The sequence below is a fragment of the Sapajus apella genome, unplaced genomic scaffold (genome assembly GCF_009761245.1).
Source record: "Sapajus apella isolate SASKATOON/1434 unplaced genomic scaffold, GSC_monkey_1.0 scaffold125, whole genome shotgun sequence".
Classification (NCBI taxonomy): Eukaryota; Metazoa; Chordata; class Mammalia; order Primates; family Cebidae; genus Sapajus; species Sapajus apella.
In genome coordinates this window covers 3,344,476-3,368,412 of record NW_022437065.1, presented here as the reverse complement: position 1 = coordinate 3,368,412, position 23,937 = coordinate 3,344,476, and the positions used below count along the sequence as shown (strand labels likewise).

At 40.0% G+C, this 23,937-nt stretch overlaps 1 protein-coding gene across 4 annotated transcripts in view; it reads left to right on the top strand.

Annotated features, from left to right (window-relative positions):
* The window catches only part of MED14 (mediator complex subunit 14), an 86,695-nt gene extending 63,230 nt beyond the window's left edge, over positions 1–23,465 (top strand). For 2 of the 4 annotated variants that reach the window (XM_032261670.1, XM_032261671.1), the window contains exons 24-31: positions 4,331–4,462; positions 6,951–7,133; positions 8,284–8,519; positions 11,880–12,059; positions 12,152–12,259; positions 17,957–18,082; positions 18,466–18,658; positions 21,145–21,318. In XM_032261670.1, the coding sequence (XP_032117561.1) occupies positions 4,331–4,462; positions 6,951–7,133; positions 8,284–8,519; positions 11,880–12,059; positions 12,152–12,259; positions 17,957–18,082; positions 18,466–18,658; positions 21,145–21,218 (1,232 nt within the window). In that variant the 3' untranslated portion in view covers positions 21,219–21,318. Of the gene's footprint in view, positions 1–4,330; positions 4,463–6,950; positions 7,134–8,283; positions 8,520–11,879; positions 12,060–12,151; positions 12,260–17,956; positions 18,083–18,465; positions 18,659–21,144 lie in introns of all 4 variants that reach the window. The other 2 variants (XM_032261668.1, XM_032261669.1) reach the window with 2 other exon arrangements.
* The last annotated feature ends 472 nt before the right edge of the window (positions 23,466–23,937 follow it).

The window sequence follows — 23,937 nt, the reverse complement described above, 5'->3', positions numbered from 1 at the left end:
CTGCTATGAGCCAAATCCTGCCTGCCACTTGTTTTTGTAAATAAAGTTTTACTGGAATGAAGCCACACTTGTCTATGTAGTGTCTATCGCTGCTTTCCCACCACAACAACCCTTTACAGAAAAAGTTTGCTAAGCCATGGAATAGGTGAAGGGTGGCCTGCCCCCAAGCTCCAGAGTTAGGCAGTGCATAGCCTGCTTGTCCAGACATAATGGCTTTGTTGGCAGCCCCATGAAGTGCACTGTAAAAGTGCTTGATAATGCCAAATGTTTGCTTTTAATTGAATGCTTCAGTGGCATCTCTTGAGCACTTGGCCTGTGCCAACTGCTGCCTAGTGCTAGTGATTCAGCGGTGAACCAGATACCAGCCCTGCTCTTGAGCTTATCATCTAGCAAGGAAGACTGGTCATCAGATTTCTTGGGGAGAATGACCCTTGCCTACTAGGTCCTAGTAATATTTCCAGAGCATAATGATGGGGTTTTCAAAGAAAATTTTAGCATAAAAGATGTGATATGTAATATAGGATTAAAAATGTAAGAAATTAAATGATTTTTAAAAGCATGCATAATAAAACCTTTTGTCTACTATAAGTATATCAGTCCAATCAACTAAAGAATGCAGTAAGTAGTTTTGTACTAACTGAGGGCATTCAGGCTTATCAGAAAACAGGACAAAACCAAATTAAATCCTGATTTTTAAGTAATAAACCCAACAAATACATCTGCTTTTAAGTTCTCACTGTGAAAAGCAGAATTTGCAGTGCACACTTTCCTCCTTTACAAAATGCAAAAGAGGTTCTTTTATATATGTATATGTGTGTCTATATATGAGAAATTTGTATTGACCAGTAGAATCTGTTAACCTGCAGGTGGGAGATATAGTGACATCACTTATTCAGTAGCTAATTCCATTTGTAAAATGAGAATAATGTAAAACCTTTTCCATAGAGATGTTACGAGAATTGAATGAAATAGTTCATATAAAGTGTTTAGCCTGGGGCATGGCACATGACAAATGCCTCTTTGACCAGCCCATTGTAATCTGTCTTGTTGCCCAAATTCGGCCGCTCGACATCCCACACTGCTGAGGCACTCACACCCTGGCAGATCCCACCCCTACCACGTCTCATACTTAGCCACTCATATTACTCTTTACATTACTCTTCACATTACTTCAGTGGTGTCGTTTTTAAAAAAATAGATCCTCATTTTTAAAGTCTTTAAATTCGCTTTTATTTAGGGGGTGGGGTGTGCTTCCTCTGCTTAGATTCCTAGATAAACACTCTTCATCTATAATGCCAAGTATGATAAGTGTTACAAAAAGGGTCACTTGGGCTTTTGAAAGAGCATTTGGTAAGGGGGTTTCGATTGTTCCTTTCCTGGGGATGCCTTGTTTGCCTCCCTCCTTTCGACACTGCTTAAGCTGAGACTTGAAGGGTGAGTCAGAGTTTCCCACCCTGGGACATGGACAAGGAGGATCTCTCAGGCAGACTGTGCAGGGTGTGTGGAGTCTGAACTCCCAAAAGATGGTAGACTGTTCCAGATGGCTGGTGTGTGGAGAGACAGAGCTCTGTTCAAGATTTTGGCCTCTATTATATGGGTAAATAGGAAGCCATTGTTGGATTTTAGCCTGGGTTAAATTTGTACAACCGAAAGTGACAAGAGTGGTGGATGGGCAGATTTCACAGAGAAAGGAGCAGGTAGTTCTCTTGAACCTGTTGATTGTACAAGTCCTCAGAGATTCCTAAGTCAAGATGTCCAGTAGGCAGTTGGCTGTATGAGCCTATGGCCCATCAGAGATGGTTGGACTACAGATGAAGACTTGGAAGTTGTTGTTGTTGTGTCTAGGGTCATTGAACCCCAAGTGGGTGGTTGAGTCAGCCCCTAGGAATACCAGTGGTCAGTGAGTGGGGAAGCAGCAGCTAGGGAGGAAGTAGGCAAAACAGGAGAAACAGGGTTGTAGAACTCCATGGGAGTGTGTCTTTAGGATATGAGTTGACATTGTTTTTGTATAGTAGGAAGGAAAAAATATTTTGAAATAATTATAGTCGTAGACAAGCATATAGTACTATGTGCCAAGCTCTATTCTAAGCACTTTATCCATTTAATCCTCACAGCAAACCTGTGGTGTAGGTCCTATTGTTATTCCCATCTTATGAAGGAAAACTGAGACATGGAGAAGTTAGGTCACTTGTCCAGATACACAGCTAAATAAGTAAACATAAACACTTAAAGGTTAGTCAAGTTGATCAACATACTGATAGAAAGTAAGGCAGTGCTTTAGGTATTACAGAACACAAAACTATGAAATTATCTCACATAGTACAGTCCCTCTCCCTTATTGCTCTCCGAGGTTTTAGTTGCCTGAGGTGAACTGTAGACCAAAAATGAGCAAGTGTAGTACAATAAGATATTTAGAGACAGAGAGATACCATATTCACATAACTTTTATTACAACCTACTGCTAAGAGTGTTCTATTTTACTGTTATCGTTAATTTCTTACAATGCTTAATTTGTAAATTAAACTTTGTCATCTGTGTATATAGGGAAAAAAACAGGTTTCAATATTATCTGAGGTTTCAAGCATCCACTGGGGGGTCTTGGAACATCTCCTGTGGATAAGGCGGGGACTGCTATAGTAGGGAATTTAAAACATACCGATGTTAAAGATAATTATGATAATGTAGCAAGTGTTTAAATGTTGCATTTACTCATTGTTTTGGTAGCCATAGTTTGCTCTTTCATAATCCTAAATTAAAATTAGTCCTGTGGCTTTAAATAAGTTAACGTTTCCCTGTTTTTTATATCTCCAATCTCAGTCTCTCCCTAAGCCTAGCATTGTTTTTTTTTTTTTTTTTTTTTTTTTTTGACAGTCTTACTCTGTCACTCAGTCAGGCTAGAGTGCAATGACGCGATCTCAGCTCACTGCAACCTCCACCTCCCGGGTTCAAGCGATTCTCCTGCCTTAGCCTCCTGAGTAGCTGGGATTACAGGCATGTGACACTGTGCCTGGCTAATTTTTGTATTTTTAGTAGAGACAGGATTTCACCATGTTGGCCAGACTGGTCTCTAGTCCTGGCCTTAGTATTATATTTTCTAGCTGCCTATTCTGCATTGTTTCCATATAGTGTCTGGTAGACACTTGAAACTCAGCATGGCTGAAACTAAACTCCGGAATCTCTTCACTGCCCCAGTGCTCCTCTTCCCACAGACACCCCAGCTCAGTAAATGGCAGGCCCTTCCTTCCTGTGACTTGGGTCAAAGCTCTTTGAGTCAGCTGGATGTCCCTTTCTTTCATACCCATATTTGGTCATTTACAAAATACTGTCAACTTGATTTTCAGAATTTACCCAGAATCCAACCACTTTTCACTACCATAGTCTGCCACCTTTACCCAAGCTACTCGTCCTCTCTCAGCTGAATTATTGCAGTCGTTTCTAACTGGTTTTCCTGTCCTACCCCTACCCTTGCTCTGTAGTCTGTCCCACAGCAGCTAGAGTGATCCTTCTGAGACAGAAGTTCGTCCATGATTTCCGCTCCAAACTCTGCATTGGATTCCCATTCATTCAGGGTAAACCCTAAGTCCTTAGAGTGGCCCACAAGTCCCTATGTGATCTGGGATCCACCCCTTTTCCTCCAGCCTCCCTGGTGTCCTCTCTTCCCACTGCCCTGCTTGTTCACTCTGTTCTTGCCACACTGGCTTCCTCCCTGTTATTTATAACTGCTTCCACCTTTGGGGCATTTGCACATCTGTTTGGCTGGAATATCTCATCCCCTGGGTATCCTCATGTCTTGTCCTTCACTTTCTTCACATCTCAGTTCACATGCCCCTTCCTTAGAAAGGCCTTTTCTGATTGCTTTATATAAAGAACAGTATTCACCTCCTTCACTACACGATATTGTCCCCTTACCCTGCTGTATTTTTTCATAGCGCTTACCTGACAGATACTTGTCTTTTTCATTCTATTAGAATATAAGCTTTGTGAGGGCAGGAATTTTTGTCTCTTTTGTTAACTGCTGCATCCCCAATGCCTAGAACAGTGCTTGCCATGAAGTTGGCATTCAGGCCTTCTTGATGAATGAGTGCGTAACTGAATAAAAAGTGCACTGGATTTTTTTTTTTAATCAGTCAATATAAGAGCTAGAATTTGGGTCCACAGAATTGAACACTCTCTTTCGATAATGAAATCTTGCCAGTTTTTCTCTGTGTTATATATATGGGAGCTTTACTACTTGTTTCTTTAGATCGTAGGAAGATTTTTAACTTGGGGTCCTTGGACAGGACATAAAGTGTGTCCTGCAAGATTATCTATAATTATTTTCCTTTATTAGGAAATCTGCATGCTGCCAGCTCCCCCAGTGGGGCTTTGAGAGCCCCATCACCAGCGTCATTTGTTCCAACTCCTCCCCCATCCTCGCATGGAATCTCAATAGGACCAGGGGCCAGTTTTGCTAGTCCACATGGTGAGTCCATACATGGAAATTGATATAGCATAAGAGCTTGATGTGAAAATAATTTTTATTGAGTAAATTTTCTCATTGCAAAATTAATACTTGTTTGTTGTTGAGGAAGTAGCAAAAATACTGCTCAAGCAAAAAGAAAATCAAATTTATCTAATCCCACTACACAGAGGTAATGACCAGTGAGTTTGTCTCTGCCTTGGAACTCTCCCTTGCTGTCTCCATTGCTCTGCCTTGCCCTTCCTGTCACACATGTCCTACTTGCCTGCCCTCTCACGTTTCTGTTACTCTTGCTTGCCCTCTACCCAGCTGCTTGTCTCCCCACTCAAATAACTGCCCTTGCCCCCCCTCAAATGGATACCCTAACATATGAATTGTTTTGAGACTTGGATTTTTTTAACTCAAAAATTTTATTTTGAATTGATTCAACTAGATAAAGAATAGAACAAGTAGTCAGTGAAATGTGTCCTTTTTATTCCACCAACCACCTAGTTCCTCTTCCCAGAAACATTTATATATTCTTGCAGAGCTGTTTTATGCATACATAAGCAAATACATGCAAGTGTTCTTTCCCCTCTCGTTTACACACATGACAGCATATTGTACAGTGTTCAGTGCCATTTTTCCCTTAATATGTCATGAGTATCATGCCATAGAACATACACAGGTTCCTCAGTTTTTAAGCTGTGTAGCACCTGGGATTTTACTTTTTACTATTAATATTTGCGGGAACATTTCTGTCAATAACAACTCCACATCATCATACCATATGGCTTCATAATATTCCCTTGTCTGGGCATACCATGACTTAACTGCTTTCCTATTGTTATACATTTAGAACATTTCCATTTTTTTCACAATTAAAAATGGTGCCATCTGTGCTCACATCCATGATTATTTCCTTAAGTAAGTTCTAGAAGTGGAATTGTTGTCTCAAGGGGTTTGAGAAATTCTAAAGCATTCGAAACATATTGCAAACAGCATCTGAAAGGCTGTACCAATTCCCCATACAAGAATGTCTGTTATCCTGCATCATTGCCAGCAGGGGCTGTTACATATTTTAAAAAACTTGGCCATTTCAATAGGTGAAAAATGGTATCTTATTGTTTAATATGTTTCTTTGTTAGTGAGGTTAATTGAGCCCTTTTTGGTTGGTCTTCGTTTTTTGGTTGGGGGGGGTTGGCTGTTTTTTTTTTTTTTTTTTTTTTTTTGAGACAGGGTCTCGGGCTGGGTGTGGTGGCTCACGCCTGTAATCCCAGGACTATGGGATGCCGAGACGGGTTGATTATGAGGTCAGGAGTTCGAGACCAGCCTGACCAACATGGTGAAACCCCGTCTCTATTCAAAATACAAAAATTAGCCAGGCGTGATGGTGCATGCCTGTAATCCCAGCTACTCAGGAGGCTGAGGCAGCAGAATCGCTTGAACCCAGGTGGCTGAGGTTGCAGTGAGCTGAGATCATACCACTGGACTCTAGCCTGGGCAACAGAGCGAGAGACTCTGTCTCAAAAAAAAAAAAAAAGACAGGGTCTCACTCTGTTGCCCAGTCTGGAGTGCAGTGGCACAAGTTTCAAATGATCCTCTTGCCTCAACCCCCTCCCCGGCAAAGTAGCTGGGACTGCAGGTGTGCACCACCACACCTGGCTAGTTTTTGTGTGGTGTTTTTTTTTTTGTTTTTTTTTTTTGTAAAGATGGGGTTTTGCCATGTTGCCTAGGCTGGTCTTGAACTCCTGGGCTCAAGCAGTCCACCATCTCAGCCTCCCAAAGTACTGAGATTACAAGTGTGAGCCACGCCTGGCTGGTCCTTGGTGTTTCTTATTTTATTCCTCCCAGTTATATATGCTTTGCCTATGTTCTTGTGTTTTTTCTTACCCATTTGTAAGACTTAAGTAAAGACCATTTACTCTCTGATATATACATGGTAAAAGTATTTTTTCAGTTTGTCATTTGGCTACAAAGATGATAATATGTTGAAGGTATCTGGAGGATGAAATTTTTAAAAAATTTTTGAATATCTTCATGGATACCAATGGAGGATTAAATTTAAATATCAAAGTGTTCAGGAAGTTGCTGCTTTCAAAACTTGAGTCTTGGTTCATTTCTTAGTTGACGTAGCCTGTAGAAAGAATATGGAACATTTCCTTCTCCTCATTCTACTTTGAGTAAAATGAAAATTTAGCTTGTCAAAGTTGGTTTAAAAGTATAATAATTCTGCCTTCAAAGGAACTCTTGAGATTGTTTGCTTAATATTTTCTTGCATATAGTAGCATATTTTGTTACATATTACGTACATTGAAGCTTTTGTGAAGGTTAATTTTATCCTCTCTCAGTCTTTTTATTTTTCTAATTTTTGTATTATGTTAAAAAGTAATTTACACAAAATAGAGATTCAGGCATGACATGTTAACACACATCAAACAAGCTATGCTGTCAAATAATTTTCAGTTATTAAAATATACGTTTTGAGAAATATTTGTTTACTTTTTCATAGGAACTCTTGACCCTAGTTCCCCATACACTATGGTGTCACCAAGTGGACGAGCAGGGAACTGGCCAGGATCTCCTCAAGTGTCTGGCCCCTCACCAGCAACACGCATGCCTGGAATGTCACCAGCCAACCCCTCATTACATTCTCCGGTTCCAGATGCTTCTCATTCCCCTCGAGCTGGAGCAAGTGAGTATCATCAACATTTTTATGTCCTTTTTTAGTATAGCTCAAAGTGTCCTATTTTGTTCCATCCTCACATTTGAAAGTCATGACCTACTTTTTGAGAGGTGATACTTAAAGGATATTACAAAGGATGCAGATGAAGAGATGCATAAGGGGAGTGGAGTTTCCTTGCCCTCTGTGAACCTCCACATGTTTGGCTATCTGGAAGTTGTCCAAACTCTGTCCTGTTGGGTTTTTATGGAAGCTTCATCACGTAGGCATTATTGATTAAATCACTGGCCACTGGTGATCAGCTTTGGGGATGGGGCTGAAACTACCAACCCTCTAATTGTGCTTTGTCTTTCCTGTGATCAGCCCCCTTCCCGAAGCTACCTAGGGGCTGCCAGCCATCAGCCATCTCATTAGAATACAAAAGGATACTTAACCACTTTGAAGTTTCCAAAAATTTTAGAATTTGTATGCCAGGAGCTGGGACAAAGATCAAATACATATTTCACAATATCACACACGTTAACACAGAATTATACCTATTTATTGGTTAGCTTTTACTACATAACATTTAGTGGCTTAAAACAATATATGATCATTATATATTGGTTCACAATTCTGCAGGTTGGCAGTTTAGGCTGAGCACAGCTGAGTGATTCAGGCTCTGCTGGGCAGCTCACTCATGTGTCTGTAGTCAGCTGCCAGGTTAGTTTGGGACTAGCTCATCTAAGATGACTTCAGATGGCAGGGTTTCTCTCTTCTTTGTGTGTTTTCACACTTGATCTGAGGCTTGCTCACATGGTGGCTCAACAGGGTTTTAAGGCAGGGAATAGAAGCCTAGACTTACAATTAGCCCAGTGTCACTTCCATCACATTCTGTTGGCCAGAAGCAAGTCACTAGACCAGCCAGGTTTCAGGTGGAGAAATAGAGTCCAACCATTAAAGGAGTTGCTGCAAAGTCACATTGCAAGGGGCCTGGATACAAGGAGAAAAATAGTGGCCGTTTTGGCTAACAGATTGTTAATATATGATTGTTGCACCACAAGGAGTAACTAAAACAGTACAGATTGATTTAGAACATCAAGGATTTATGATGAAAGCAAAACAGGAGGCAATGAGATGGTATGTGTTTGTAAATGACATAACCTGTTTTCCTTCCCGAAAGGTTCCCAAACAATGCCAACGAACATGCCTCCACCTCGTAAACTACCTCAGCGCTCTTGGGCGGCATCCATACCTACCATCCTCACTCACAGTGCCTTGAACATTTTGCTGCTGCCCTCTCCAACGCCAGGCCTCGTGCCCGGCCTGGCAGGTAGTTACCTTTGTTCTCCACTTGAGAGATTCCTTGGATCAGTCATCATGAGACGGCATCTTCAAAGAATTATTCAACAAGAAACGGTATGGGTACCTAGTGACCTTCTACGTGGTGATTGTTAAGGGTAAAATGCTCAGTTGTCCTACAGGATAGGAGCTGAACTAACATGACATTCCTTTACCTTCCTTCCTTTAAGGAGCCTGTTAGAAATGTGCTTTTCACCCTACCCTGGCATTAAAAATGGACTCCATTATTTTCTTTTCCATTCTTATGTTAACATATTTCTGCATTATACAGTTTGCTATGCTGTGGCTTCTATGTGATGTGGCTAACATGGACCTTGAGATAGGTCTCTGCAGCACATACGACTGGTGTGCACAGGATCCGGCCTCGCAGAGAACAGCATACCATTAATTATTTGCCTTCTGGAGTGCCCGTGCAGGCAGGCTGATTTTGAGTCTGAGTCTTTACTGAAATAAAATAATTGCGTGCGGTGGCTCACACCTGTAATCCCAGCACTTTGGAAGGCAGAGGCAGGAGACTCACTTGAGCCCAAGAGTTCCAGACCACCCTAGGCAACATAGCAAGACCCTCTTTCTACAAATTTTAAAAATTAGCAGGCATGAACCTGTAGTCCTAGCTACTTGGGAGGTTGAGGCAGGAGGATTGCTTGAGACCAGGAGTTCCAGGTTACGGCGAGCTGTGATCATGCTGCTACACTCTATCCTGCGTGATCAAGTGAGACTCTAAAATCATAAAAATAGAAAAAATTTTTTAAAGAAAATTATTTATGGTTACAAGGATGAAAGCTGCTTTTTAGATATGTGAACAGGATGAGCGCGGTGGCTTACAGCTGTAATCCCAACATTTTGGAGGCTGAGGTGGACAGATCACTTGAGGTCAGGAGTTCAAGACCAGCCTGGGCAACATGATGAAACCCCGTCTCTACTAAAAAATACAAAAATTAGCCAGGCATGGTGGTGCACGCCTGTAATCCCAGCACTTTGGGAGACCCGAGGTAGGTGGATCACTTGAGGTCAGAGGTTTGAGACCAGCCTGGCCAACATGATGAAACCCCATCTCTACTGAAAAATGCAAGGGCCAGGCATGGTGGTAGCTCATGCGAGGCCAGGCACGGTGGCTCACTCCTGTAATCCCAGCACTTTGGGAGGCTGAGGCAGGTGGATCACTTGAGCCCAGGAGTTCAAGACCAGCCTGGCCAACATGGTGAAACCCCATCTCTACTAGAAATACAAAAATTAGCCCGACGTGGTGGCACGTGCCTATAATCCCAGCTACTTGGGTGGCTGAGGCATGAGAATCATTTGAACCTTGGAGGCAGAGGTTGCAGTGAGCTGAGATCGTGCCATTGCACTCCAGCCTGAGCAGACAGAGCGAGACTCTGTCTCAAAAAAACAAAAACAAAAATTAGCTGGGCATAGTGGCACATTCCTGTAATTCCAGCGACTTGGGAGACTGAGGCAGGAGAATCACTTGAACCAAAGAGGCAGAGGTTGCAGTGAGCTGAGATCGTGACACTGCACTTCAGCCTGGGCAACAGAGAGAAGGATCTAGAGATAGAAATTCCATTTGACCCAGCAATCCCATTACTGGGTATATATCCAAAGGATTATAAATTGTTCTATTATAAAGACATATGCACATGTATGTTCATTGTGGCACTGTTTACAATAGCAAAGACCTGGAACCAACCCAAATGCCCATCAATGATAGACTGGACGAAGAAAACGTAGCACATATACACCATGGAATACTATGCAACCATAAAAAACGATGAGTTCGTGTCCTTTGTAGGGACATGGATGAGTTCTGGAAACCATCGTTCTCAGCAAACTGACGCAAGAACAGAAAATCAAACACCACATGTTCTCTCTCATAGGCGGGTGTTGAACAATGAGAACACATGGACACAGGGAGGGAAGCATCACACACTGGGGTCTGTTGGGGGGGGGCTATGGGAGGGACAGCAGGGGGTGGGATTGGTGAGGAGGGATAACATGGGGAGAAATGCCAGATATAGGTGATGGGGAGATGGAGGCAGTAATCCACCTTGCCATGTATGTACCTATGCAACAATCCTGCATAATATGCACATGTTCCCCAGAACCTAAAGTACAATAAAATAAAGAAAGAACTAAAAATGGTGAATGTTTAAAATACTCCATGCTTAGTGCGAAGCCATTTTGCAACCTTCACATGAAGATTTGGTGGGGAAATGTTTTTTAATAAATTAGCATTCAAAAGAAAAATAATAAACTAAAATTAGCATTCAAAATGGTAATCATCAGACCTGGGATCTAGCCTCAGTTATGCCACTTACCATCTGTGTAAGCTTTCAGCTCTTTGGCTTCATTTTGCTCAGGTGCATAATCAACATACTCCGCTAAAACAGGGGTCAGTAAACTATGGCCCCTGGTGCTGTCCTCACCACCTGTTTTTGTAAATAAAGTTTTATTGGAACGCAGCCATACCTGTTCATTTATGTATGGTCTATAGCTGCTTTCAGCTATGGTGGCAACATTGAATAGTTGTGACAGAGACCATGTAGTGCATAAAACCTGCAACTTTTTCTACATAGCACTTTACAGAAAATGTTTGTCAACCCCTGGGCTAGAATAAGAGCCTAATCCAGATCTAACCTTTTGTAATTGTACTCTGTATTCTTTTTTTCTAATGTGCCACTTAAAAATATTGTAGAAAATGTTCAGCATATACAGAAGTAGAATAGTATAATGAACTTCTGTGCTCTCACCACCCACCTCTAGCTGTTAACTCATATCAGTGTTGTTTCATCTGTAACTCCTCCCCCTAGATTGTTTCACAGCAAATCTCAGACATAATTTCCTCAATAAAAATTTTTGCATGCGTTTCTCAAAGGTATGGACTCTTTGAAAAAAAGAAAAAAATAACCCACACCATTCTCATACCTAAAGAAAACATTTCTTTATCATCACATATCTAGTTAATATCCAGATTTCCTAGGCTGTCTCATTTTTTACACTTTGAATCAGAACCCAAATAAGTTTTTCTAAATCCCCTTCAAACTATTGGTTCCCCCCTGTAGTTCTTTTTCTTTATCCTTATACAATTTGGAATCATTGAATTTTTTTTTGATCCCTGTGTTTTCTATCACATTGGTCAGTCCTCTAGATCAAGCTACTGAATGAATTCAGGCTCAAGTTTTTTGATGCTGTTTTACAAGAATACTTCATAGGTAGTGTTATGTTCTTCCATCAAGAGGCACATAATGTCTGATCGTATCTGTTTTTGCAGTGTTGCTAGCAGTTTTGATGGTCAGTGCTGTAGCTGCCTTTGTTTTGGAATAGGTATCAACTTAGTGGTTTTTCTTTTGGAACAGTTCTCTCAGTAACATCATTTTCTTTTTGACTTACATGTTAATTTGATGCGTCCTTGTTTTGCAGCTGCAGCTGATCAATTCCAACGAACCCGGAGTGATCATGTTTAAGACGGATGCACTGAAATGCAGAGTAGCCCTTAGTCCCAAAACCAATCAGACACTTCAGCTAAAAGTGACACCTGAAAATGCAGGACAATGGAAACCTGATGAACTTCAAGTTTTGGAGAAATTCTTTGAAACAAGAGTATGTGTTTAATAATGCATAATTTGAATATAATTAATGAAACAGAATGGTTAAGGTAGAATGAAGAGTAACTTGCTTTATTTTCCCTGTAGGTTGCAGGACCACCATTTAAAGCTAATACGTTAATAGCCTTCACCAAGCTATTAGGAGCTCCAACACACATCCTGAGGGATTGTGTGCACATTATGAAGCTGGAGCTGGTAAGTTACAGAGATACACATTTCTAGCAAGGTTTGTTTGAGGAGGTTAGACTTGGTGGGAACAGTGTTTATTGGTTTTCACCCATCTATGTAGTTTCTTCTATTTTTCTCTTAAATTCTTTTTTTTTTTTTTGAGGCGGAGTCTTGCTCTGTTGCCTATGCTGGAGTGCAATGACGCGATCTCAGCTCACTGCAACCTCCACCTCCCGGATTCAAGCGATTCTCCTGCCTCAGCCTCCCAAATAGCTGGGACTACAGGTGCATGCCACCATGCCCAGCTAGTTTTTTCTATCTTTAGTAGAGACAGGGTTTCACTGTGTTAGCCAGGATGGTCTCGATCTCCTGACCTTGTTATCCACCCACCTCAGCCTCCCAAAGTGCTGGGATTACAGGCGTAACCATCGCGCCTAGCCTTAAATTTTTATTTTTTAACTTAAATTTTACTTATCTTTGAATAGGTAACACAATTCTGTTGTATCTTTTGAATTTAAAACAAGATAATATAGTGAGAAATTTCTCATCAGTTCCTGTCTAGCTAACCCTGTTCCCTCCATCCCTGTCCAACTGTCTTCTGGCCAACCAGAGTTGCTATGGCTTGCCTCTCCTTCCAGAGATGGTCTATTCATAACAGCAAATTGTAAGGCACGTTGGGAGCCAGATGTAAGGCTGAGTGCCCCACAGGGTCGTGGGGTGAGCCTTATGCTGCGCTGAGGCGCAGGATCCGAGAAATAAAGAGACAGGACACAGAAGCACAAAGAAAATGCAGCTGGGCTCGGGAGGCCACGCCACCTATAAGTAGAGTCAGGCAAGGCCAGCAAGGCTGGCGAAGCGAGGCTGGGGAGGCCCTGAATGTCCAGAAGCATGAGTATTTATTGTGTGTAGGTTAGGGGGCAGGGCAGTGAGTGAAATCATCTTTAAAGGATAGTGATAGGGTCGTGAGCAATAAAACATAGGGTCCACCCCCATTAGGTCACTAGGCCAGGAGGTGGACAGCGCGCAGCAAGGGGCCCGTTCCCATGAAGGCAAGGACCCCGTTCCCACGAAGGCAAGGGCCATGTGCAGTAAGGGGTCCACCCCCATTAGGTCACCGAGGCTTGAAGGTGGGCCGTGCAAAGTGAAGAGGGTGCAGTGTGCGATACTTCTATCTATGGGAAACTACTTCTAAGATTTATAGGAGGATGCTGTAAGTCACATAGCAGTGACAGAACAGTCAAGGTTACCGCCACCTTCTGGCAGCTTCCAATGGATTCGTTTCAAGCAGCACAGTAACAAGAGCTGATAAAGTTCACAGTCACCAAGGTGGATTGCCATTCTGAGGGCAGCCTTCCACAAGAACTGGAGCAAGGTCCTACAACTCCTTTATCAGGAGGAGTGGCTCTCACCCCAAGCCTGCCATACAGTGGGTATCTTTACGATACTGAACGCTGCCGCCTGGGCCATGGATTCTTGTCCTGGTATAACTGTTTTTCCCTTAATTCATGCTCTGCACTGTATCTGCTCAAGGCATTTCTCCGATTATAAGCTGCTTATCTTTAATTAATGCTCTATACTGTGTCCACTCTAGGCATTCCTCTGATTATGAACTAAGATATAATTATAGGTATATATGTAGGGAAATATTCTTCAGTCACTCATACTATCAACTATTATATGATTATATATAGAGGATTATATAAAGGGAGACTTCAAGCCCTATTTCTATAAACTAATATATGATTATGTAAAGGATTATATAAAAGGAAATAGCTGAGTAGTAACACTATAAAGTGAGATATTCCTCAAGCCCTAACTGTGCCAGGGTTCTGCTTAGCTCTCATTCCTCGGTGCCTATATGGGGGGTTACCCATAGCAAATAATATTGTCATAAACTTTTGATTGATTGAGACAGAGTCTCACTCCGACGCCCAGGCTGGAGTGCAGTGATACGATCTTGGCTCACTGCAGCCTCGACCTTCGGTGCTCAGGTGATTCTTCCACCTCAGCCTCCTGAGTAGCTGGGACTTGCAGGTACACGTCACCATGCCTGGCTAATTTTTCCTATTTTTTTTTTTTCTTTCTGTAGAGATGGGGTTTCGCCATGTTGCTTAGGCTGGTCTCAGACTTCAGGGCTCAAGTGATCCACCCACCTTGGCCTCCTAAAGTGCTGGGATTACAGGCATGAGCCACTGTGCCCGGCCTTCTCATAAATATTTTAAATGAAATGGTATCATTTACACATCCTGTTTTGTACTTTTTTTCCATTTTTATTATGAGATGGTTCATGTATAAATTTATAACACATAATTTAAAAAAATCTGGCTTCCTACCTTTAATGGTCCTAGACTTTGTGTCCTGAATTGCTATTAAAACTGAAGTGCAGGCCAGGTGCACAATTCAATACATAACAGCATTTTAAAAGATGCCTTTTGGCTGGGCATGGTAGCTCATGCCTGTAATCCCAGTACTTTGGGAGGCCAAGGCAGGCAGATCACCTGAGGTCGGGAGTTCGAGACCAGCCTGGCCAACACGGTCTTGAACCATCTCTACTAAAAATACAAAAAATTAGCCAGGTGTGGTAACAGGCAACTGTAATCCCAGTTACTTGGGAGGTTGAGGCAGAAAAATCACCCCACTGCACTTCAGCTTGGGTAACAGAGTGAGACTGTCTCAAAAAAAAAAAAAAAAAAAAAAAAACGCTGGGCACGGTGGCTCATGCCTGTAATCCTAGCACTTTGGGAGGCCGAGGCGGGCAGATTGCCTGAGCTCAGGAGTTCCAGACCAGCTTGGACAATATGGTGAAACCCCTTCTCTACTAAAAATACAAAAAAATTAGCCAGGTGTGGTGGTGCATGCCTCTAGTCCCAGCTACTTGGGAGGCTGAGGCAGGAATTGCCTGAACCCAGGAGGGAGAGGTTGCAGTGAGCTGAGATCGTGCTACTGCACTCTAACTTGGCTGACAGAGTGAGATTCCGTCTCCAAAAAAATCAGTCAGTCTATCAATCTGAAGTGCAAAGTGACAGCAGGATGCTCCATGGGCAGCAGCTGCCTTCAGTGCACTGAATATCTGTTTTTGGCCCTTTGGAGATTTCCCTTAGTTTCTGCATAGCGCAATCTGCATTTGTATTTGTTTTCTAGGGCTGCTACAACAAATTACCGCAAGCTGAGTGGCTTAAAATAATAGGAATGTATTCTCTCACAGTTCTGGGGGCCAGAAATCCTTAATCAAGGGGTCAGCAGGGCCATGCCCTCTAAAGACTCTAGGGGTGGATCTATTCCATGCGTTTCTCTTAGCTTCAGTGGTTCCAGTGAACTTTGGTATTCCTTACCTATAGACTCATCACTGCAACCCCTGCCTCTGTCATCACATGGTGTTCTCTCCGTGTGTGTCTCTGGCTGTCTATTCTCTTCTTATAAAAGGACAGCAGTCATATTGGATTAGGGACCATTCTGATGACCTCATCTTAATTTGATTGCATCTGCAAAGACCTGGTTTTCAGATAAGGTCATATTCATGGGTGCTGGGGGTTAGGACTTATGTCTTTTTCAGGTGCATAATTCATTCAATCTACAACAGCATTTAAAAAGATGCCTTTTGGCTGGATGTGGTAGCTCATGCCTGTAATCCCAGTACTTTGGGAGGCCAAAGCAGACCTGAGGTCAGGAGTTCAAGACCAGCCTGGCCAACATGGTGAAACTCCATCTCTTCTAAAAATACAAAAAATTAGCCAGGCATGGTGACAGACACCTATAATCCCAGCTACTTGGGAGGCTGAGTCAGGAGAATCACTTGAACCTGGGAGGCAGAGGTTGCAGTGAGCCGAGATCACACCATTGTACTCCAGCATGGGTGACAGAGCAAGACTCTGTCTCAAAAAATAAAAAATAAAAAAATGGCTTTCCGTCCTCAGTATTTTTTCGTGTTTGTGGTGAAAGTGATTTCCAGGATATCTAGCCTGGCATATTGCTTGAAATGGAGGAGCAACTTGCTTTATTCACTGAACAAATCTTGGAGATCTTTCCATATCAGTGTATAAAGGATGTCTTTGTTTTGTTTTGTTTAGTTTAACAAAACTTAGTATTTCATTAGATGAATGTATTAAAATTGCTAAGTAGTCCCCATTTGATGGCCATTTTGGTTTCTTCTGATATTTTGCTGTTAGAAACAGTGCCACAATAAAGACCCTTTTTATGGATGTGCCAGTATACCTGTAGTATTGCTGGGTCGAAGGATATATATATATAGTTTTAATTTTGGTAGATTTTGCCAAATTGTTCTCCATAGAGGTTATGCCAGTTTATATTCCCACCAGCAATGAGAGTACTTGCTGTTTCCCACATCTTTGTTAACAGTTTTATTAGTCTTTAAAAGACTTTGGGTCTTTCTGGTTTATAGGATTTTTAGGTCTTTTGATTTGTAGGAATTTGGTATATACATTAGGGAAGTTAGTCCCTTGGGATATTCATTGTACATATTTTTTCCTAGTTTGTCATTTGTGCTTTGACTTGACTTTTGGTAGGTTTAGCTATGTAAAATTTTCTTTTAAATAAATAATGAAATGTATCAATATTGGTTTTTAAGTTTTCCTGGATTGTTAGACCTTCTCACTCCTAGATTTTGAAATAATCCTCCCAAAGTTTTTTTTTCTAATACTGATATGGATTCATTTTTTAAATTATTTAAATTTTTGATCTATTATATTTTTATTTATTTTGAGACAGGGTCTCATTTTGTTCTGGTGTCAAATGTGAGGAGGTATGGATCCAACTTTTTCAGATGCCCATTTATCAAATAATCTATCTTCTCTGAATAGGAGATTTTGAATTCTTTCCTGTGAAAGTATGCAGTTATATAGATGGAATCCAGATGGCAGCTGATATGTTTTTCAGTCTTACAGTGGTCTTTTCATTTTAATGTTTCTAGTGTTGATTTGAGTAACTTCAGTTACCTTACTCCTTTTTCTAGTTAGCGTTTTACTATAAATATTGGGGCAACAGTGTTCTTTTGCTAATAGTCTCAACATTTGGCCTCTGATCTAAGAGGCTGTAGGAAACATTATTTATGTCAAAAAGAAATCTATTTGAATTTTTAAAGGTGTAAATATTTTTGTGGCTAAAAAAGCACCAGTGGATATAATTTAAAAATCTTTCACACAGTTTGACTAGTTTGTTTAGGGAAAGAGTTGGAAACAGAACTGCAAAGTCTAGATTGGCACAGTTAAGAAGGACATTGAATGCTAGGTGTTGGTCCTTAGTTGTGGGTGGGGGAACAGCATGTGTCACTAAATGGCACTGAACATTTGTGAGCTTGAGTAGAACCATGTTGTAGGACTTATGTCTGATGGTGGTATAGGAAGAGGCAGCCACTGGAAAGATCTGTTAGGGGAGCACAGGAGAAGTAACAAAGCCCTGCATATGGTGGCCTCAATGAATATAGAGAGGAGGAAATAGATGTCAGAGACATTGCAGAAGCCAAATCCATAGGCCTTAGGAATAAACGAAGTGGGAGGGAAGCAAGGGGAAAATCCTACATAAATCCACAGTTGATTTTTCAGTTATCAACTTCTTGTATATATTTGTTTTGAAAAAGTGCAGGTTATCAACTTTTATGTTCTGTTAATAATTGGATATAAAATAAAATTCTGACCTCTCAGACTCCCATACTAGAATATGATTTTAAATGTTTATGCCTTTCTCTTGATTTCCCGCCCCCCAAAACAGTTCCCTGACCAGGCAACACAGCTAAAATGGAATGTTCAGTTTTGCCTGACCATCCCTCCCAGTGCACCGCCGATTGCACCTCCTGGGACACCCGCTGTGGTGCTGAAATCCAAAATGTTATTTTTTGTAAGTATACCACCCAGCATTTGTGCATGTACAGAGCTTCTGAGGAAAAAGCCACATGAGGATAATAGAGCAACTTTTGGATAACTGTATAAATTATCTCTTGCTGCCAAATAGAGGCCAGGATTCCTTAATTGTCAGCATAGATGTCATGGGATCCTGGTTCCTTTAGTAATAAACAGAAATATATTGAACTAGGTAATTGTGTGGCACAGTTGCATCTTAACCATAACATTCAGTTGTTTGTCACTTTTCTTGTCATGTGTAATTTTCTTTTGCTTGCTTATCTTAATCTGAAAGTTTAGTAAATGAATAGTACCTTTGATACATTTAGACAGATGCTTTATGATGTTTTTATTCTCTTTGTGTGTGTTGTGTGTATACAGCTTCAACTAACTCAGAAAACATCGGTCCCTCCCCAAGAACCTGTTAGTATTATAGTTCCAATCATTTATGACATGGCTTCAGGTACAACCCAGCAGGCAGACATTCCCAGACAGCAGAACTCTTCTGTTGCTGCTCCCATGATGGTCAGCAACATTCTGAAGAGGTTTGCAGAGATGAATCCTCCACGACAAGGTACATGACCAGTAGACAATATTTTATTGCATATATGTTGTAAAAGTTCTTTTGAGAGACCCCCCTTTCTCCTCTTCTCTTCTCCTTCCTTACCTACTCCACCACCCAGTCCTAGTAGTAGAGCTCTGGTTGCTGTGGCCCTCTTAATGTCTGCCTGTCGCTTTCTTCCTTTCTCACTGGCTTTCAGTTTTGTCCATTTCTCTGCTGCCTGGACTTTATTTTTGTTAGTGATTTACTATTGGGACTGACCCAGTTGCTAATGCCAGAAGCTTGTATTTATAGCACACATTGCCACAAAGCCCTAGGTTAGGATGATAGAATTTTCCATGGCTGTGAATTCCTGCCCTGCCATCAATACCTGCCACTCTGTACATCACAAAGTTGAAATGCATGTTGGTTTCTCATATTTCATGCTTCAATCATGAATAGAATAATACCATTAAAAGTTCTGTATCTTCTAAATGTTTTGTGAAGAATAAAAGCTGATACAAATGGCATCACTGCTTTTTTGGGCTTCTTATAAAAGTGTCAGGTGGGTGCAAGTGGACCTTTTCACCATGTGCACAATGAAGCTCTCAAACTGAACATTTCCGAGGAAATCAGAATGTTTCTAGAAAGATAAACAAGGTCCCTGCTATAATGGAGTAGCCTACACTTAACATGTAACTCCTGGCAGTGCTAAATTTGGGGTTACAAAATACAAAGCTCAGCAAAGAGAACTTTTCTTCCATTTTGCTCATTTCTAATATTAAGGAAATTTAAATTTAAAATTTGCTGATTTCTAATATTAAGGAAGTTCTCTGTATCTCTCTGTTTAGAACAGTTAAATAACAATTATGTTTTTAAATGAGGGAAAGTTGTTCTCTGAAACATTTTTAGGTACTACAGTGTCCAAAGTTTTCTAAACTAGGACTCAGAAGGGAAGTGATATGTTTAGCTGTTTGTTTCCCCACATTGGATAGGTAGGCAAGTTCTCACTTTAGTGTATAAGGAATACACTGGGCACACTGGGCAGTAGAGAAGGGTGTGCTGCTTTTGTTGTAATATTTCTACTTCTTAAAATTTTCTGCTTTCATCCTTTGACTTCTCTCTTCTTTCAGCTAAAAATAGATCCTCAAGAATCAAAGTTTAAAGCTATCAGAATTCTCAAAGTAACAGTCCAGTAGAACCTTGAACACCATTCCTTCACAAGCAGATGGCTATCATTATCTTATGTGTTTTTATGTATTATGTCTTGTGGAATTTAAAATTAAAAGAAAAATGTTTTGATCCTATTGGGATCAAGCAAGTTTTCCTGCCTATCAATAATGAAAATATGTTTTTAAAAAACAGTATCACTTCTCCTTTTAAGAAATTGTTGAGATATTTTGGAAGTGTTTTCCTTTTTTTCCACCCCTTGGACTGGGCAGACCTTTGGACTTCCTTTTCTTTCTGTACCTTCTCAAGTGTACAGGATCACTGCACACCCTGCCCTTTGCTGAAAGGCCATGGTTCATATGAGGTCTTCAGTTCTCCCACTTTCAGCCATTGTATACAGTGTTTAGACCATGCTCTAGAGGAAGGGATCCAGCTTTTGGTTTATAATATTTAAATACCTGTAATATTTACAAGAAGCAGAGTATTTGGTTTATTTGAGCAAAGGGGAAGTTGAGAGGATGAATCGCCAGCACCTTCCCCACCCACAAATCTTGTTTTTGGATTGTTGGTGCACCAGACTTCAGTCTCCCACCCCACCTCCTACACCCATCACTTCTCTTCTGGTGAAGTGCTTTTAAGAAAAATTATTTTTGTATTTAATTAATATGTTGAACTCTGGAAGTTGACCATTTCCTTGAATTTTGAGAGAAAACTCCAATAGATGTCAGAGACTTGCACTGTCCAATATAACTGCCACTAGCCAGCATGTGGCTACTTAAATTTAATTAAAATTAAATAAAGCTTTAAAGTAAGTTCCTCAGTCACACTAGCTATATTACAAGTTCTTGGTAGCCATAGCACACTTATACAACATTTCTATCATTACAAAAAGTTCTATTGGACAGCGGCTGTCATAGACATTTTTATCTAGGTTTTAATGCAACGTTTGAAAGATACCACCAAAGTTGTAACTAATGCATAAATATAAACTAGATATTTTCATGAGATCCCAAATGCCCATAAGCACTCAACAGCCTTAAAGCCCAACTTCAAAGGCTTATCTGATGTTACAGTGTTTCTAAACAGGAACTCTAGGCTTATCTTCCTAAATTCAAACCTAACTGGGACTTGCTCCAAGTTGCCTCCTGAGAAAAAAAAACCCAAACCAAATATAATCTGATACTTAACACCACAGCTTAATCCCCAATAATCTGGGCAGTTAAAATTCTTTTATTTTGATAGTTCGAGTTCTTACTAATTTTAGATTTAATTACCCCTTCCCCCACCGGTGTGTTAACATCATCTTTCCTGTATTGCGAATAGCTAATGACCATTTTTCTCTGTTGCAGGTGAATGCACAATATTTGCAGCTGTTCGTGATTTAATGGCTAATCTTACACTGCCCCCTGGTGGGCGTCCATAGACACTATTGTTTTTAAACCAGGAAGGCTGACAGATGAGACAAAACAACAAAAATAAATCTGAATTCAGCCCTCAGTTTAAAAAAGGAAAAGGACTTTTTTTTTAAAGAGCTAAATATTCTAAACTGGCAAAAATTTTCAGGGTGCACTTCTTTCATCAAAATGATCATCAATCTTTTGTATAATGAACTTGTATAGTGTGTTTAAATGGGACACATTTCAAAGTAGGAAATAAATCAGTGTCCGTTTGCCAGTAATAGATTTAATATTCTGTTTTATACTATAAAGTTATGAAATGCCAAACTTGTTTATTTAATTGTTTTCTTATGTTTTGGGTGTAATAGTCCTTTTTTTGGTTTTTGTTTTGTTTTTTTAAGGCAGGTCTGTCATTTTTGAATACTGTAAAACTGTGATAAACTTTATATTGAAGTTGTATTTTAATATGACCGCTTTGAATCCTCACATGAAGTGTTCTGGGAGTTGTTATAAACACACCCCAAGGAAGCAATATTTAATAAAACTAGGTAAAAAACAAAACAGTGACACTCACTTGTGTGTATATAAACTCTAGAGACAGCTTAGGCCCTCCCTTCATCTTTAACCTGGTGAATGGAGCCAGTAATTAATTTCTAATAATACATGTCTGAAATTTGACCAAAAACATCTTCTTTATGTCAAGGTTAATTTATTTTCTCAGACATTCCTAACTTGACTAGTGGTTAACATTTAGCACCTCAGTTGTCTTTCAGTACATAGGATTTGGTGAAAAATAAGGAACTTAGTCTTTGAGAAGGAAAGTATGTGGTTCATATTGATATAGGATCCCATATGCAATCATTCTCATCTGAAGAGGATGTGGGAACTTTTCTGTCAGGCAAATTTAGTTTACAGAATACTTCTGCATACAACATTAATTAGGAAACAAAGAAGTTTAATGCTGTACTCCTGCATGAAGTTTCTGTGAGCTTTCTTTATCTTACTTCTCCTCCTTGCCTTCCCCACCAAAATTGGGATTTTTCTAAACAATCTCAATTTAATTCATTGTCAACAAAATGATAGAATGTTTTGCTTGGAAGAAACCTGGTCCATTCTCCTCATTTTGAAGAATCCAGGATTCTGGGCCTGTCCAGTGTCAAATGGAGTTTTTGGTACTGATACATCTCTGCAGAGTTTCTTTGGAGCACTGTGCTGTCTTCCTAGTCAGTCAGGGACTTTTTTAAGCTTCAAAGAACATGATCCGATGCAAAGGTCTTTTACCAACTTCATGTTATTTAGGAAAGTTTTTCAAATGATACCGTGCTGAGTTATCTGGTCACTGTAATACTGTTTCTCCATTAAAATGTATATGCTTTGTCTAATTCCACTTTAAGATGATTTAATTGAGCTTCTATAACTATCAGCTACCAAATTCTAGTTTCAAGCATCTGACTGCAACTGTATCATATCTGTTCTCAACTTTGCTTGGTTCTCCACTCATTTTCAATCAGAGTTGAGGCCTTCTTTGCCTTTCTTCTTTGTCTTGTTTCTGCCTTCATCTCCCACTTCTCACCCAACTCTGCCACTGTTCGGGAGCAGTTGACTAAACTTTTATCCTTCCTTTAACTTAACCTTTTTATCCTTCTGTTTTTAGTTCTTAACAGTGGTAATCACATCAGTTTGGCAATCTAAGATGTCTTTATCAAGGGTCAGCCCTTTTCTATTTGGAGCTGAATCTTTTCTTTCATGTAGAAATCTACATGTATATATAAGAAATGTATTTTTATCTGCAGGATAATATTGTTTCAAATAATTTTATTAAGAGTTAACTTTTTAGGTATTTTCCATTTTAATGTGGTTTTGAAATGTTAATTGCATTTTTACACATGATGCATTCAATGGACTCTCTTTTTTCCTAATTATAACTCATCTCTGAATGCATTGTGTCAATCAAGAGGAAGATAGGATTCAGTGAACGGAATTTGCTTTTGATGCTTACTAAGAGTAAACTCATGAATTTGAATTTTTATATTATGCTTGGTACTTGGAATTGATATATACCTTATTAAAGCTTGAAAACATTTAGCATTTGAATAGTAAGTTTCATCACAATTCATGTCTTTTGCCTCTTTTGTTACGCAGGTTCAATCAAAGGGACTGGATGCCCATAGTGATTTTCTCTAATAATTGGGTTGGGACTTAACTTTAAGGTGTTTTCAATGTGATTTTAGTATTTACAGAAATAAATAAACTTTATACAAAGTTTCAGAGAACTACCAACTCTCTCTAGTTAATTTTCATAAAGACATTTTCGTTAATAGTCTGGTTTACTATTAATTTAACCTTGAAATAAGAAATTGGTCCTGATTTGCCACCTTCATTTTTCCATCTGCTGAAATGCCATTTCAGAATGTATAAAAGTACTGGAATTAGAAGAAAAGTGGGAGCTTCAACAGAACATGTCAAGTTAATAACAGGAGCCACACCTTATGTTTGAAAATTAACTGAGTGAGCTAAGTGTAAGCATAAGCTAAAATATTTGAATTTAAGAACCACTAATAACTATGTTCTAATTAACACAGTATCTGTTCAGCCAAAGGATGCTGACAGCCATTCTTTGGACTGTGGTTAATTTGATGAAACTTCAAGAAGTTATAACTTTGCTACTCTGGATTCTGATCCAATTTCAGTTAAAAAAGCTGTTCCTTTCATAGTTTTTCCCCCCAAAAGAAATGCCTATTGCAT